The following is a 15,150-nucleotide window of genomic DNA, read 5'->3' as shown; positions in this document are numbered from 1 at the left end:
ATTGAGCTATTTGTAATGAGGTGGATGGACCTAGAGTCTGTCATACAGAGTGAAGTAAGTCAGAAAGAGAAAGACAAATACTGTATGCTGACACATATATATGGAATTTAAGAAAAAAAAATGTCATGAAGAACATAGGGGTAAGACAGAAATAAAGACACAGACCTACTTGAGAACGGACTTGAGGATATGGGGAGGGGGAAGGGTAAGCTGTGACAAAGCGAAAGAGAGGCATGGACATATATACACTACCTAACGTAAGGTAGATAGATAGTGGGAAGCAGCCGCAGAGCACAGGGAGATCAGCTGGGTGCTTTGTGACTGCCTGGAGGGGTGGGATGGGGAGGGTGGGAGGGAGGGAGATGCATGAGGGAAGGGATATGGGAACAGATGTATATGTATGACTGATTCACTTTGTTATAAAGCAGAAACTAATAAAAAAAAAAAAAAAACAAGTGGTAGATGTCAAAATTTTAATGCCTTTGTACCTAGGCCTTTGTAAAGGGTTTATGTTTTTAGTATTTAGGTAAAAGCCCACAATGAGTCTCCTCTTTTACAAAGGTCAATCATAAAAAAAAAAAAAAAAAAAAAAATATTGTCACTCACTGAAATTTAATATGGTGCTTTTCTTCTATATTCTGATATTTCCACTACCTGAGTGGTTTGACTCGTCCCTCTTAGCAGCTACATTGCCACAGTTTATCGTTCCCTCTTTCTTGATCTATTTTATCTTGGCTTCTCTGATTTTACCTTCCTCTTCTCCTTACTCCACTCACCACTAAATTTGAAGTGCCTAGGATTCAATTTCAGAACCTCCTTTTAACTCTATACTTTCTTTCTAGGTGATCTTAAACAGGGCCTTAGTATTAAATACAGTGTTCAAAAATCCAATTGTGTCTTTTATGTTTCCACTTGGATGGTTACTATGCTTTTCAAACATAACACATTAAAACAGAGGCCTTATTTACCACCTAGTATCCCCATCCTGGTCTTTCTTGAGTCTGTAACTGTCTCAGTAAAATAAATTTTTTCAGGCCAAAATCCTAGGAGTCAACATCTTTGCCTCACTCTCTTTCTCCATTCCACCATCAGATCTAGTCACATCATCCTCCACAGTAAATCCCAACCTACCACTTCTGTCCATCTGTGCTCCTACCACCACAGTCCAAGTCAACATCATCTCTTGGCTAGAGTATTTCAGTGGTTTCCTAACTGCCACCTAGTTTTTAACTCTTGTTTCACTACAATCATTCTCCATTTAGCAGGCACAATAAAATTTCTAACAAAATAAATGAAATCATATTATTCCTTTCTTAAATCCCACCGTAGGTCTCTCATTACACTCAGAATTAAATCTAGCTCCTTATGGTGATTGACAACTTCCCCCTACTGTAAGTAGACCTGGATATGTCCCAGACATCATCTCATAAAAACTTTGCTCTTCATCACTATGCTCTAGCCACGCTGACCTTCTTTTAATTCCTCAGCCTACCAAGTTTATTCCTGCCTGGTATAAAATTTACTTAGCATTTTTCATGATTGGCACTTTCTGTTATGCAATTCTCAGCTCAAATATCACTTTCTTAAAAATACATAGAGACTTCCCTGATGGTCCAGTGGTTAAGAATCCGCCTTCCAATGGAGGGGATGTGGGTTCAATCCCTGGTCGGGGAACTAAGATCCCACATGCTGTAGGGCAACTAAGCCCATGCTCCACAACTAGGGAGGAGCCCAAGAGCCACAGTGAAAGATCCCGCATGCCGCAACTAAGACCCAATGCAGCCAAAAATAAATAAATAGATATTTTTTAAAATCATAGGTAAACCATACAAATAAAGTAGCACCTTTTATCACTCTCTATCATATTATCCTGTTTTGTTTTTTCCATGACATTTTCACTATTTTAAATGATTTATTTGATTTTCCATGCCCCTTCTCTCTCTGTAGCAACCCTCCTTGTCCCTGCAATTACAATGTAAAATCTTGGAAAACAAGGACTTCTGTCTCCTTCATGGCCAGACTTTCAGGCTTAGAACAGTGCCCATCAAGTAGTAGTTACTCAATAAATATTTTTCAAGTGTATTATTGTTAAATGATTTTCTTTATGTATTATTCAGGGCATATACCATAAGGGGCATGGTGCTTCCTACTGAGGATCATGTCCCTACTTTGATTAGTATTGCTTTAGATGACAATTTCATGCATCTCAGATTTCTCAGAATGATCTCAGTTTTAAATACGCTTTCTTGCTTTCTTCATAACCCATCAAAATATTCCAATATTTAGTATATTTTAATATTGAAACAATAATTGAAACTGTTCCTTAAATTCACCAAAAGAACCTCCCCAAAATTATCAGATAATATTCTCTGATTTTTTAACTATAAACAAAACAAATACACGTTTTCTGTCAAATAGAAGAACTATAAAAGATGAATAAAATACTAAAAACAGCTGTTTGAAGGCATCAGAGAGCAAGCAAAGCAGCCAAACTTGATTAAAGAGATACAAATAAAGATGAGCTGGCCATTTTCCTCTCAGGGTATTCTTACAGGAAGTTACATCCTAGAGCTATCATCAGTCTCTCAGGATGAGAAGATGAACACTGAAGTTCATGGCTATGAAGTCAGCTAGGATGTGAAGGGCCATGAGCCACAGAGAAATCAGTCCTACGTTCTGCTCAGCTTTTGACTTCAAGAGATTTGCCAAATTAAGTGGTGAAGGAGCCAGAGATAAACACCATGCAAAAATTAACTCATAAGAAGTGAAAAGCTAAGCAGATCTTTGGTAAGTCTCACAGAGCTGAGAAGACAAAATTTAAAGTTCAGAGTCTGCCAAGAAAGAAAGAAAAGGCTTTCAGTTATGAACCCTGAAGGTCTACCCCTAGAAATAAGGGCAAACCAGAAATAGCCATCAGAATCCCTGATCAAGCCACAAAAATCTAAATAGCTGATTTAATCAAGGCAATCTGGTCCTACTCTAACTCTTGCCAGAATGAAAATAAATCCATTTAAGAGTATTTTTACAAATTTTCAGATACAATGTATATTATTTAATTAAAAAAAACAAAACAAAACAAAAAACTACCAAGCTTTCCATGAATCAGTAAACCTAGAAAGGGGAAAAAGAAAATAGAAACAGACTCACAGGTGTTTGAAATGTTAGTTATCAGGCATATAATTAAAAGAAACTGTGATTAATGTGTTCCAGATGACTAAATAAAGAAGTAGTCTGGAATCTATTTTTAAAAAGTATCAAATGGAAATTCTAGAACTGAAAAATAGAATTATTGAAATTAAGAGTTGAGTAAATGTGTTTAATAGAAGATTAGATCCAACAAAAGAAAGCATTAATATACTGAAAAATAGGTCACCCAAAAGTGTATAGACTAAAGAAGCTTTGAGAGAGAGAGAGAGAGAGAGAAAAGAAGAAAATAAGGAAAAGCATAAAATATGTAACTGGAGTCCCAGAAATAGAAGAGAGAAAGTAGATAGGAACATTTGAGGAAATACTGGCTGGGAATTTTCCAAAACCAGTGAAATACATCAATCCATAGAATACAGAAGCTTTTGAATCCCAACCAGTATTTACACAAATAAAATCACTCCTAGACACAGGGTAGTAAATCTCTGAACACCAAAGACAAAGAAATAAAATCTTCAAAGGCAAAAAAGACACCTTACTTTCAAAGGAGAAGCAATGTCTTTCACTGACCTCACATAAATTATGAAAGCCAGGCAATAATGATATAAAATTGTTAAAGTGTTAGAAAAACTTCCAAATTAGAATTTTATTCCTAATGAAATATATAAATCAAAAAATAAAGGAAGAATAAACACTTCCAGGAAAAAATTGAAAGAATTTGTCACCAGCCAACTGTCATTGAAAAAAAAAAAGTAAGAAGGGAAATTACCTTATACAGAAGTAACTAATAAAAGAATAAACAAAAAGCAACAGAAAAAGTAAAACATGTGTTTAAAATTAAATGAATATGGCTTGTTTATGATGGTAATAGTTACTTCTTATGGAGCTTAATATATACATAGAATTAAACACACCAGAACTATGGGTGAAAATCTGACTGGGACAGGGGAGAGTGGGGGGTGGGTGGAGAGTATAGAGTTAAAATGTTATAAAGTCTTTTGCCTTGTCTGGGAAGTGATGAAAGTACTAATTTATAGCAAGTTCTGAAATCAAAAATACATGCTATAATATTTATGCTGTAATATTATAATTAATACAAGTAATAAAAGACTGCCCAGAACACACGTTAATGAAAGGAGAAATAGAATAATTAAATGGGGAAAAATCTTTAATATCCCAAAGAACTAAAGTCGGAGGAAAAAATATAACAAAAAATAAGACAAATAGAAAACAAATGGGAATATGTCACTTTGAACCCAAATATTAATAGTGATATTCAACACAAATAATTAAATATCCAATTTAAAGACAATGATCAGCAGACTGGTTAAATAAACAATTCAACTACATACTGCTGAAAACAGGTACTCCTTAAATATAAAGACCCCAAAATAAACAGAAAAAGCAATATTATGTAAACACTAACAAAAAGGAAGCTCATGAAGCTACAAAAGTAAATCTTAAAGATAGAATTACTGCTAGCAATGGTAGTATTAAAAAGAAGGGTTAATACAGCTCAAATCCTAAATTTGTATGCCCTAATAAAATAGCTTCAATATATATAAACAAAAACTTACTCACTGATATATTCATAAAACTGCAGCCAATGACTACAGAATCCATATTTTAGGCAGTCCTCTTCAGACTTTGCATAACAGAATCAGTATGATTTAAAAGTTTTAACAGATCTTTTCCCACAGATATTTGACCGATCTTTTCATTATGTATTAGTATTTCTATTTTTAAAAATTCTTGAATCTATTCTCTGGTTTCAAGAATCATTTTCCAGGGTAGTCATCTTGACACTATTTGAAATAGGATCTGCATCTCCAAAACATTTACAATTTCATGATGTTGCTAGAATTTAGTTTATTAGCTATTTATATAAAAAGACATAATATCTTTTGTCTAGAATCTTGTTTAAACAGCATTCTGGCGGCACTTTCCCCCTTTTATACTTCTACTTTTTTCAACTGGGAAATTTTAAAATATCAATTAAAAAATTACAGTCCTAGGGCTTCCCTGGTGGCGCAGTGGTTGGGAGTCCGCCTGCCGATGCAGGGGACACGGGTTCGTGCCCCGGTCTGGGAGGATCCCACATGCTGCGGAGCGGCTGGGCCCGTGAGCCATGGCTGCTGGGCCTGCGCGTCCAGAGCCTGTGCTCCGCAACGGGAGAGGCCACAGCAGTGAGAAGCCCACGTAATGCAAAAAAAAAAAAAAAAAAATTACAGTCCTAGACTTCTCTGTTACAAATGAAGAGTTAAATGATTAAAATCTGCTTTTCCTAAATAAAGCTATAAATGTGGTAAAGCCACACAGAGAGTGACAAATATGACCGAAGTTTAGAACATATTTAGTAAAAGGATTAGTGAGAAATTTTACTTCATGCTATTTAACTTGAGACTTAAAGGAGAAACATAAATTTGAAAATTCATAGCATATATTATCATATGAAATACAGTAAGAATATTTCTTCCTTTGTTTAATTTTCAGCTTTAATATGATTCTTACACTATGAATTGGTGTTTTGATTGTTTATTCATTCAATCATTTATTCATTTAATATAAATCTATAGAGTACCTCTTATATGCTGTGTATTATTCCAAGTGCTTAGAATGCGGCAATTCAAAAAAACCACAAATATCTCCACTCTCATGAAAATTGCATTTTAAAAGGGGAGATAAACAACATTCAATACAAATACAGATGGTCTTGGACTTACTATGCTTCACTTCAGATTTTGAATTTGTATCTTTTCCAGGCTAGCAATATGTGGTATGATGCTCTCTTGTGATGCTGGGCAGTGGCCGTGAGCAGCAAGACGTGGTCAGCCACGGGACCAGGAAGGTAAGCAACTGATACACTTTCAACTACTTTGTACCCACACACCCATTCTGTTGTTCATTTTTAGTACAGCATTCAATAAATTACTGGTGAAATATTTAACACTTTATTATAAAGTATGCCTGTGTTAGGTGGTTTTGCCCAATTGTAGGCTAATGTAAGTGTTCTGAGCATGTTTAAGGTAGGCTAGGCTGAGCTATGATGTTTGGTTAGGTGTATTAAATGCATTTTTAACTTACAATATTTTCAATTTGTGATCAGTTTATTGGGATGTGATTCCATCATAAGTCGAGGAAGAGCTGTAGTAAAATATATGTAGTAAGTTAGACAGCCATGTACTTTATGGAGAAAAATAAAGCAGGGAAATGGGTTAGGAACTAGGGAGGGATTTGTAATTTTCAATAGGATTATCAAGGAGGTCCTTGCTATGAACATAACACTTGAATAAAAATCCAAAGGAAATGAAACAGACTGTATGGAAATTAGGGAAAATAATTCCAACACAAGGAACAGCAAGTGCAAAGGACTTCAAGACTCAGTGAAGTAGCCAGTGGGGCAAGTGAAGAGGGGAGATTGAGGCCAGGGATGAAAGGGGGTGAGGTAAATCCTTGTAGGTAACTGTGCTTTTTCCACTGAGTGCCATTAGAGGGTTTTAGTGGAAGGAGTGATCTGATCCAATTTGGTACTAAAATCAATGTGAGTGCAGTGCTGAAAGTAAACTGAAGGGGAGAAAATTAAAACTAATGCTCTGCACAATACAGACACTAAAGCTGGTAGTCACCTTTATTAGTGATTAAAAGATCAGCACAAATTCATTTAGTGGGGGAGATTACACTTTCTAATTAACCACAAATCCTACTTGTGACATTGAATCAATGATCTTAAAAAAAAAACTAAAGCAGGTAAAGAACTGTGAATTTAATTATATTCTGCTATTCTAAACAAGACGTATCATGTAGGACATTTTGAACGTGTAGATTATAATCTCCACTATAGTTAGTTTTATATTCATCAATTTAGCAGTGACCCAAATAATATCAAGAAAAAAATTCATTCTTTCATAAAATCTGCTGAGTTCCTGCTAGATGCTGAGTGCCATGGTGGGTAGAAACAGTCTGAGAACTCTGCCTTCAAGAATGCTCAATCTAGAAGGACAACAGGGGAATACATCTAATCACCATGCCATGGGCTAAATCTTTCATAGAGATCTGTCTCCAGGAGGCAGATCAAATAGACTGTATTGAACAGAACCATATTCAACCAGAACTATGTAAATCTTGTCTCCCTTTTTAATATATCACTTGTATCTTCCTTATTTATATGATGGGATATTAAATGTAGGAATGTCATTTATACTTCTTTCTACCTGTTGAATATTTAATAATTAATTGTATCTATCAATTTTTTCATGCTTTATTATTATATAAGGGATTAATTATTACATTAACAGTTCAAGAAAAAATGGTTTTCTGCTATTCACACACATTCCAAAAGTATAGCAATATTTTAGAGAAATATTAATTCATCCTCCTCCGAAACATAACTCCCATTTTAAACTGTTAACCTATCTCACTAGATATGTCTCTATAAGGTCAATGAATAAAACATTTAGGTCAAGACCATGTGGAACTTGATCTCTGTAGCTGTAAGACAATTTTTCTTGATAAATGCATTTTTAGTTTTGGGGGATAAACCAGGAAGAGAAGGGAATTATGTATGGAGATAAAGGAGATTCCTACACATGAGCATAACTAATTCCATGGTGTACCTGGATTATCCAGGAATGAATATGACTCAATGTACATTTTTTAAAGGTCTATTAAAAAGCTGCCCCTCTGTATTTTAACCCACTTGCCAATCAACTTTCTTCCTAAACAAATCAAAGGGCAAGCCTAAGGAAATGGCCAGATTTTAAAAAGTCATAAAATGAGATCATATATTATAATATATATTGTCATGAAAATCCGTTGGAAAGGGTCTAAAATGGCATATTTTGGACATGCTATTAACCTTCAATTTCCTATTATTGTCTTTTAAATTTATGTATATTTTTCTTTACCATTATACTGGGGTTTTGCATACACATCATTGGAACAGCTAAGCTTCTCTTTGAGATTATACTGATAGTAGGTCTTTATGATAACTGTAATTGTCAGATGTAATTTAGTTGTTGCATTGCTATTATCATTATTTCAATTTCTTGCCATGATATTATAATATTTATTTTGCTAATCTAGAACTTGGGGCACAGCATGATTAAATTATTTGCTCAAGATATGCTGTGAGTAAATAGTAGTATTGGGAAAAGTTAATAATCCCTTAGTAATAAAATTCTAAAAACAATCTATAAAATAAGTACCTACTTTCTTCTCAATAAGTGTTATATTTTTCTAGGGCTCATCTTGAATGATAAAATGTAAAAGAAATTTCCCAGTGTAATCTGTAATGATTCAATCAAGGAAATCCAATGGTGACCTTTATTTAAAATAGTAACTTATTAAAAGTATTCCACAGAGGACCCAAGTATATATCAACAACAAAAAACTGGCACTTGTTGAAATTCATGCATCTCAAAATAAAAAGGAGAACTAATAAATGGTCAAACCTCTTGCTGAATCAATGACAAACAAACATTTAGTGATATTTACCTATTCATTATGAAACTACTGCCCTTGCCTCCCAGCTGAATAACAGCTCATATTATGATGAAAAACCTATTAATCCTTCATGCTGTAGGTGAAAAAGACTGAAGTTATGCTGTTTTAGAGATATGGTAAAGTGTAGTAGAAAATGAGAGATCTAGTCCTTGTTTTATGACAAAACAGACTTTGGCTATATTCTCCTGTGTAAGCCAGGAGATGATAACCCAGTATTCCTTAAACCCAAACAATGTATGGACGCCTTGAAATTATATATCAAAAATTCTCCCTAAGTTAGGTCTTCCAATCCCAGTTTAGGAAATACTGGCATAGCTTGGGGTCTGGATTCAGACAACTCCAGATGAAATCCCAGCCCTGCCCATAATAGACTTTAGTAAGAAGCCCAAGTCACTTAATTTTTCTAAGTCTTAGTGTTCTTCAACTATTAAAGAGGGGTAATAATACTAGCTGCCTTATCAGCTAATTGTAAGAAGTAAATGATATAATAAGGATGTCCACATTTTCTCTGTTGCCAATGCATTGTAACATGCCTTCCTGCAGATCTGCCCCTTAACTGAATAGGTTTAAGAAGCTGTTCCACAGTTAGTTCCTCCAAAACCTGAGGCTAAATAAGAGGTCTAAATCCCCTTTCTGTCTGTGGAATTCCCTTATAAAATCTGATTACAAAATATGCTTAGCTTTTTACATTATTAAATCATTGACTAAATTAAAATCTTGAGACAAGTAGAAATAAGGATTTATTTTAATTTATAGGTTGTGTTCTGCTTCTCTTAAACACATGATGAGTTGATTTTAGGAGGTAAGAGAGGGCTGAAGTGAATAAGGGCATGGGTGGGTGCCATTCTGAGATATGAGACCATACGAGGACACATGTCTGTGCCACTTCCATGAGGTGTACTCCAGACTCTGGAGACAGGTAAACTGATCTTATAAACAGAGTCCTGCCACTTGTTATGAAGACTGAACTATAAAAGATGTCTTGAATATTCACACCTCTGAAGGCCATTCAACTAAAAGGAAAGAGGAGAGAACAGGAAAACAAAGATACCGTGGGGAATGGATGAGTGGGGATGCAAAGCAAATGGGAAAATATAAATGGTATAAATGGCTTCACTGAAAAATGGGTTTTCAGATGTACTCTTTGACCTGTGGAATTAATAATGATAGGTATGTCGAGTAAAAATGATTTAGTAAAAACCTGTGATTGTATCATCCAGTTGTAAATTAGAAGGAAAAAATGCTGCTATGTTTAATAACAAACGCAGGCATACCTTAGAGACACTGCAGGCTCAATTCCAGACCACTGCAATAAGGCAAATATCACAATAAAGTGAGTCTCATGAATATTTTTGGTTTCCCAGTGCATATAAAAGTTTTGTTTACACTACACTATAGCCTATTAAGTGTGCAACAACATTGTGTCTAAAAAAATGTACATCTTAATTTTTAAAATACTTTATTGCTAAAAATTGCTAAACATCACCTGAGCCTTCAGCCAGTCAAAATCGTTTTGCTGGTGGAGGGTCTTGCCTGGAAGTTGATGGCTGCTGAATGATCAGGGTGGTGGTTGCTGAAGGTTGGGGTGGCTATGTCAACCTCTTAAAATAAGACAACATTGCTGCATTGATTTACTCTTCTTTTCATGAACAATTTCTCTGTAATATGCAATACTGTTCAATAGCATTTTACCCAAATGCTTTCAAACGTGGAGTCAGTCTTTTCAAACCTGCTGCTGCTTTGCCAGCTAAGTTTATGTAATATTCTAAATCCTTTGTTGTCATTTCAACAGTCTTTATAGCACTGTCACCAGGAGTAGATTCCATCTCAGGGAACCACTTTCTTTGCTCATCCATAAGAAGCAACTCCCAGCTGTTAATCATGAGATTGCAGAAAGTCTGTCACATCTTCAGGCTTCATTCTAATTCCAGTAGTTTTGCTATTTCCACCTCATCTGTAGTTACTTCCTCTTCTAAAGTCTTGAACCCCTCCAAGTCATCCATTAGGGTTGGAATCAGCTTCTTCCAAACTCCCGTTAATGTTGATATTTTGACCTCTTCCCATGAGTCACGAATGTTCCTAATGCCATCTAGAATGGTGAATCCTTTCCAAAAGGTTTTCAATTTACTTTGCCCCAGTCCATCAGAAGAATCACTATCTATGACACCTGTCGCCTTACAAAATGTATATCTTAAATAATAATACTTAGAAGATGCAATTACTCCTTGATCCATGGACTGCATAATGGATCTTGTGTTAGCGGGCATGAAAACAACATGAATCTCCTTGTACATCTCCATCAGAGCTCTTGGGTGACCAGGTGCACTGTCAAAGAGCAGTAATATTTTGAAAGGAATCTTTTTTATTTTTTTGAGCAATAGTTCTCAACAGTGGGCTTAAAATATTCAATAAACCATCTTGTAAACAGATGTGCTGTCATCCAGGCTTTGCTGTTCCACAGCACAGGCAGAATAAATTTAGCATAATTCTTAAGGGCCCAGGGATTTGGGGAATGGTAAATGAGCATTGGCCTTAACGTCAAGTCACCAGCTGCATTAGCCCCTAACAAGAGAGTCAGCCTGTCCTTTGAAGATTTGAAGTCAGGCATTGACTGCTCCTCTCTAGCTATGAAAGTACTAGATGGCATCTTCTTCCAATAGAAGCCTGTTTCATCTATACTGAAAATCTGTTGTTTAGCGTCCCCACCTTCATGAATTATCTTAGTTAGACCTTCTGGATAACTTGCTGCAGCTTGCATTTGATCTGCATCAGTACTTGCTGCTTTACCTGGCACTTATATGTTATGAAGACAGCTTCTTTCCTTAAACTTCATGAATTAATCTCTACTGGCTTCAAACTTTTCTTCTGTAGCTTCCTCACCTCTCTCAGCCTTTGTAAAATTGAAGAGAGTTAGGGCCTAGCTCTGGATTAGGCTTTGCCTTAAGGGAAGGTTGTGGCTGGTTTGATCTTCTTTCCAGACCACTAAAACTTTCTCCATGTCAGCAGTAATGCTATTCTGGTTTATTATCATTTGTGTGTTCACTGGAGCATCACTTTTAGTTTCCTTCAAGAACTTTTCGTTTGCATTCACAACTTGGCTAACTGGTGCAAGAAGCCTAGCTTTTCGCCTGTCTCAGCTTTTGACATGCCTTCCTCACTAAGCTTAATTATTTCTAGCTTTTGATTTAAAGTGAGAGATGTGCAACTCTTCCTTTCACTTGAACACTTAGAGGCCATTGTAGGGTTATTCATTGTAGGGTTAATAATTTCAATGTTGTGTGTCTCAGGGAATAGGGAGGCCCAAAGAGAGGGAGAGAGATGGGGAAATGACTGGTTGGTGAGCAGTGAGAACACATGCAACAGTTATTAAGTTCACCTTCTTGTATGGGCATGGTTCGTGAACCCCAGAACAATTATAATAGCAACATCAAAGCTCACTGATCACAGATTACCATAACAAATATAATAATAATGAAAAAGTTTGAAATATTGCAAGAATTACCAAAATGTGACACAGAGACACAAAGTGAGCAAATCAGTTGGAAAAATGGTGCCAATAGACTTGCTGGCCACAGAGTTGCCAGAAACCTTCAATCTGTTTTAAAAAAAAAATGCAATATCTGCAAAGTGTAATAAAACAAAGCATAGTAAAATGAGGTGTGCCTGTTAACCTAGGGTTGGCCAAAAAGTTCGTTCAGGTTTATCTATAAGATGTTACAGAAAAACCCAAATGAACAGTTTGGCCAACCCAATGCTATTGTGGTTGAGCTCAAAGAGTAGTATAAGTGACTTGTGCAAATTATATTAACAATTGAGTCTCCTGCTCCATGTGTGATTTAAAAGAATAGGCAGAGAGTAAACCAGAGCAATGAACCATCACTATTTATTGATTCCCTATCCCAGGAGCTGACCCAAGGTAATAGACAGCAGACTCACTCCTGATTGGAAAGTTGGATTGCAACTTTCAACGACCACATGATGGGGGACAACTGCTGTGACTGGCAAAGCACCAAGTTGTCTTTATCCAGAGAGGGATAAAGTCCATTTCGAGGCTAGGATTTTCAGGGAATTCATGCATAAGACTTCTCTGAACTAAAGCATAATTGATCAATGTAGTAGTTTGCCTGCCTTCCCTGATTGTGTTCTGAGATTTCCTGAGAAATACTGTTAACTCAAGGCTGACATTCAGCTGCCAGTATGGGTAGAAATAAATACATATCAGTTGGCAATTTAGCTGCAGCACTGAGTCCCTGCTGCTACCTTGTTGCTCAAGTCCTGAGGAGTCCCAAATGGGTGGAAAGAGTATCTGCTGTGAGACCCACCAACCAGCCCTTTGCAATTCCTGAATATGTGCACCCTGGCCTAAATGGGCCCCAAACCTGAAGTGGGTAGTTCGTATCCTATTGATGACAAACAGCATCCATTAGGGAAATGCCTGGTGCCTATCTGGCCTCCTGAGAAGGTGACAAACCCCCACTGGCTAGTGCTTTCCTCCACTGTGATCACATGTGGAAACACAAGCTCTGCAGTTATGGTATCTGTCATTAACTATTTTAGCCATATCCTCTCCACTAACCCCAAGCCCCTTTGCTGCTCTGCCTCTACTGGGTCAGGGAGGAATGCCTAAGTAACTTCCCTATGCTATCCCAGATAGTGAGAGAGGAACAGGTTGAGTTAAAAAAGTCATCTAAGTTCAACATTTCCAGTCTCAGCCTTCAATCAATCAAATAAACTTTTGTATTTGGAATAACAGTAAAATATGGGAACATTTTTCCAGACTCCATCCTATTTGCAAGCCTAAATAATTCTTGATGAATACTTTCCACCTGACCTGAATATTGTGAACAGAAAGAAGAAAAAATTAAGGTAGAAGGCACCTAGACCTATGTACCACAAACTCTAACAACTTCCAACATCAATTTTATACAACTACAACTACATTACTGGCCCAACTTTAAGAATCAACTGTCACATCTTGCTCAACTCCCAGTAATGAGAGGCAATGTACTCAAGAATCCTGTTATCCAAGAACCTTCTCGTACACCCACCATGAGCAGAGTGGCAGCACTCTATTATTTTAAAAGTTTAAATTATTATTTGTTTTAAACTTTTATATTATATAGGCACTATTATATTTTCTTTATGTAAGATTTCGTTGATCAACATTTTTATCATTAACTCTCATTGGTCAAAACAGAGTCAGCTCCTAATTCAGTTCTAAACTTCTCATGCAAATTCATTTTATTGGGCTGGCCCAAAAGTGAGTTTGGGTTTTTCCGTAAGGTGTTATGGAAAAAACCAAATGAACTTCTGGGCCAACCCAAATAGTTGTGCTTTAGAAATAAATGCCAAATGTTTTTAAATAGCAATTTACTAAATGAATAAGCCCCTTTGCTCACTGTATCAAGAAAACAATGGAGGGTAATAAGAAAGAGTATCCTTTCACCCAAGAACTGCTAACTACACAAATAGCAAATCCAAGATCCAATTTCAAAGTGGAAAATGATAAAAAATAAAATGAAAAGTAAAAAAAAAGGCATAATACCTGCTGTAAATCCAGTGTAATTGTCACATAATGGTATTCAATTCCATTCTTAATACTGGGACTCTGCCACCAAGTGTTCTTTCCGTCAATAGCATTTGTAATCGGGTGTCTCACTATTGAATCAGCAGCAGCATGTGAAAGAAGAAAAGATCATATGAAGAATTTATAGCTGTTTTTTTAAAGTAAAAAGTAAAACTAAGTTAAAACCATCATCATGTGAAGGTCAAACATTAAAACAACATAAAGAGAGAGCAATTCATATTTTTAACAGAATTTGGTTACGGTCGACTTTTTCACAGCACTCCGCAAGGTAGTGTGAAATGGTTAAAGACTATAAGAGAAGAAGCTGTGCAGCACTCTGGCCATCAACTAAAATGGGCAACTTTAAAGATAACTACAGAAATTAAGTGTGAAGAAGTGATACTGAAGTCTAATTGATGTGTCAGTCATTCAAAGAAGCAAAAACTCTACTGCTTGAGGCAGCTTTAGTATGACATCAACTTTTTGAACAGAAACATAAAATCCTGAATTGTGGTTGAAAGATTCTTGAAGATTTGCCCTTCTGACACATACATTATTACCAGGACTTGGGCAATTCAATATGTATCTGGTTTTAATAGAAAATGCTGTCAAATCCATCCTATGAGGCTTTTTGCAGTCAGTCCTCAATCTGCCAACTTTCTATTTAAACCACTATTTAAAAATATAATGAAAGATACTACAAATCTCCCATCCAGCGGTGCCTGTCCCCATAATCACTAACTCAGTGGAGGGGTCTGGACAATAAAAACAAGCAAAGAGAGCTCGGCACATGAAACTCCATCCTACTAACTAAACATGGATCTCCCCTTGTCTTTACTCCAGATACATGAGAACAGGACGTATTGTGAAAATTAAAAAGGAGATTGGCAATAAAAATAGGAGGTGTGGACGATCGTTGCCACCTCCCCCCACAGTTC

The 15,150-nt window shown here is 36.1% G+C and overlaps 1 protein-coding gene across 2 annotated transcripts in view; it reads right to left on the bottom strand.

The window, feature by feature from the left end:
- LAMA2 (laminin subunit alpha 2) overlaps nucleotides 1–15,150 on the bottom strand; it is a gene marked incomplete at its 5' end in the record, with an annotated part of 604,254 nt that overhangs the window by 433,558 nt on the left and 155,546 nt on the right. For both annotated transcript variants that reach the window (XM_079716968.1, XM_079716967.1), the window contains one exon: nucleotides 14,192–14,304. In XM_079716968.1, coding sequence (XP_079573094.1) covers nucleotides 14,192–14,304 — 113 coding nt within the window. The remainder of the gene's footprint in view (nucleotides 1–14,191; nucleotides 14,305–15,150) is intronic.

Source organism: Hyperoodon ampullatus (genome assembly GCF_949752795.1).
Source record: "Hyperoodon ampullatus genome assembly, chromosome: 12".
Classification (NCBI taxonomy): domain Eukaryota; kingdom Metazoa; phylum Chordata; class Mammalia; order Artiodactyla; family Ziphiidae; genus Hyperoodon; species Hyperoodon ampullatus.
Note: the sequence above shows the minus strand (reverse complement) of the source record. Positions and strands in the feature narration are given on the sequence as shown.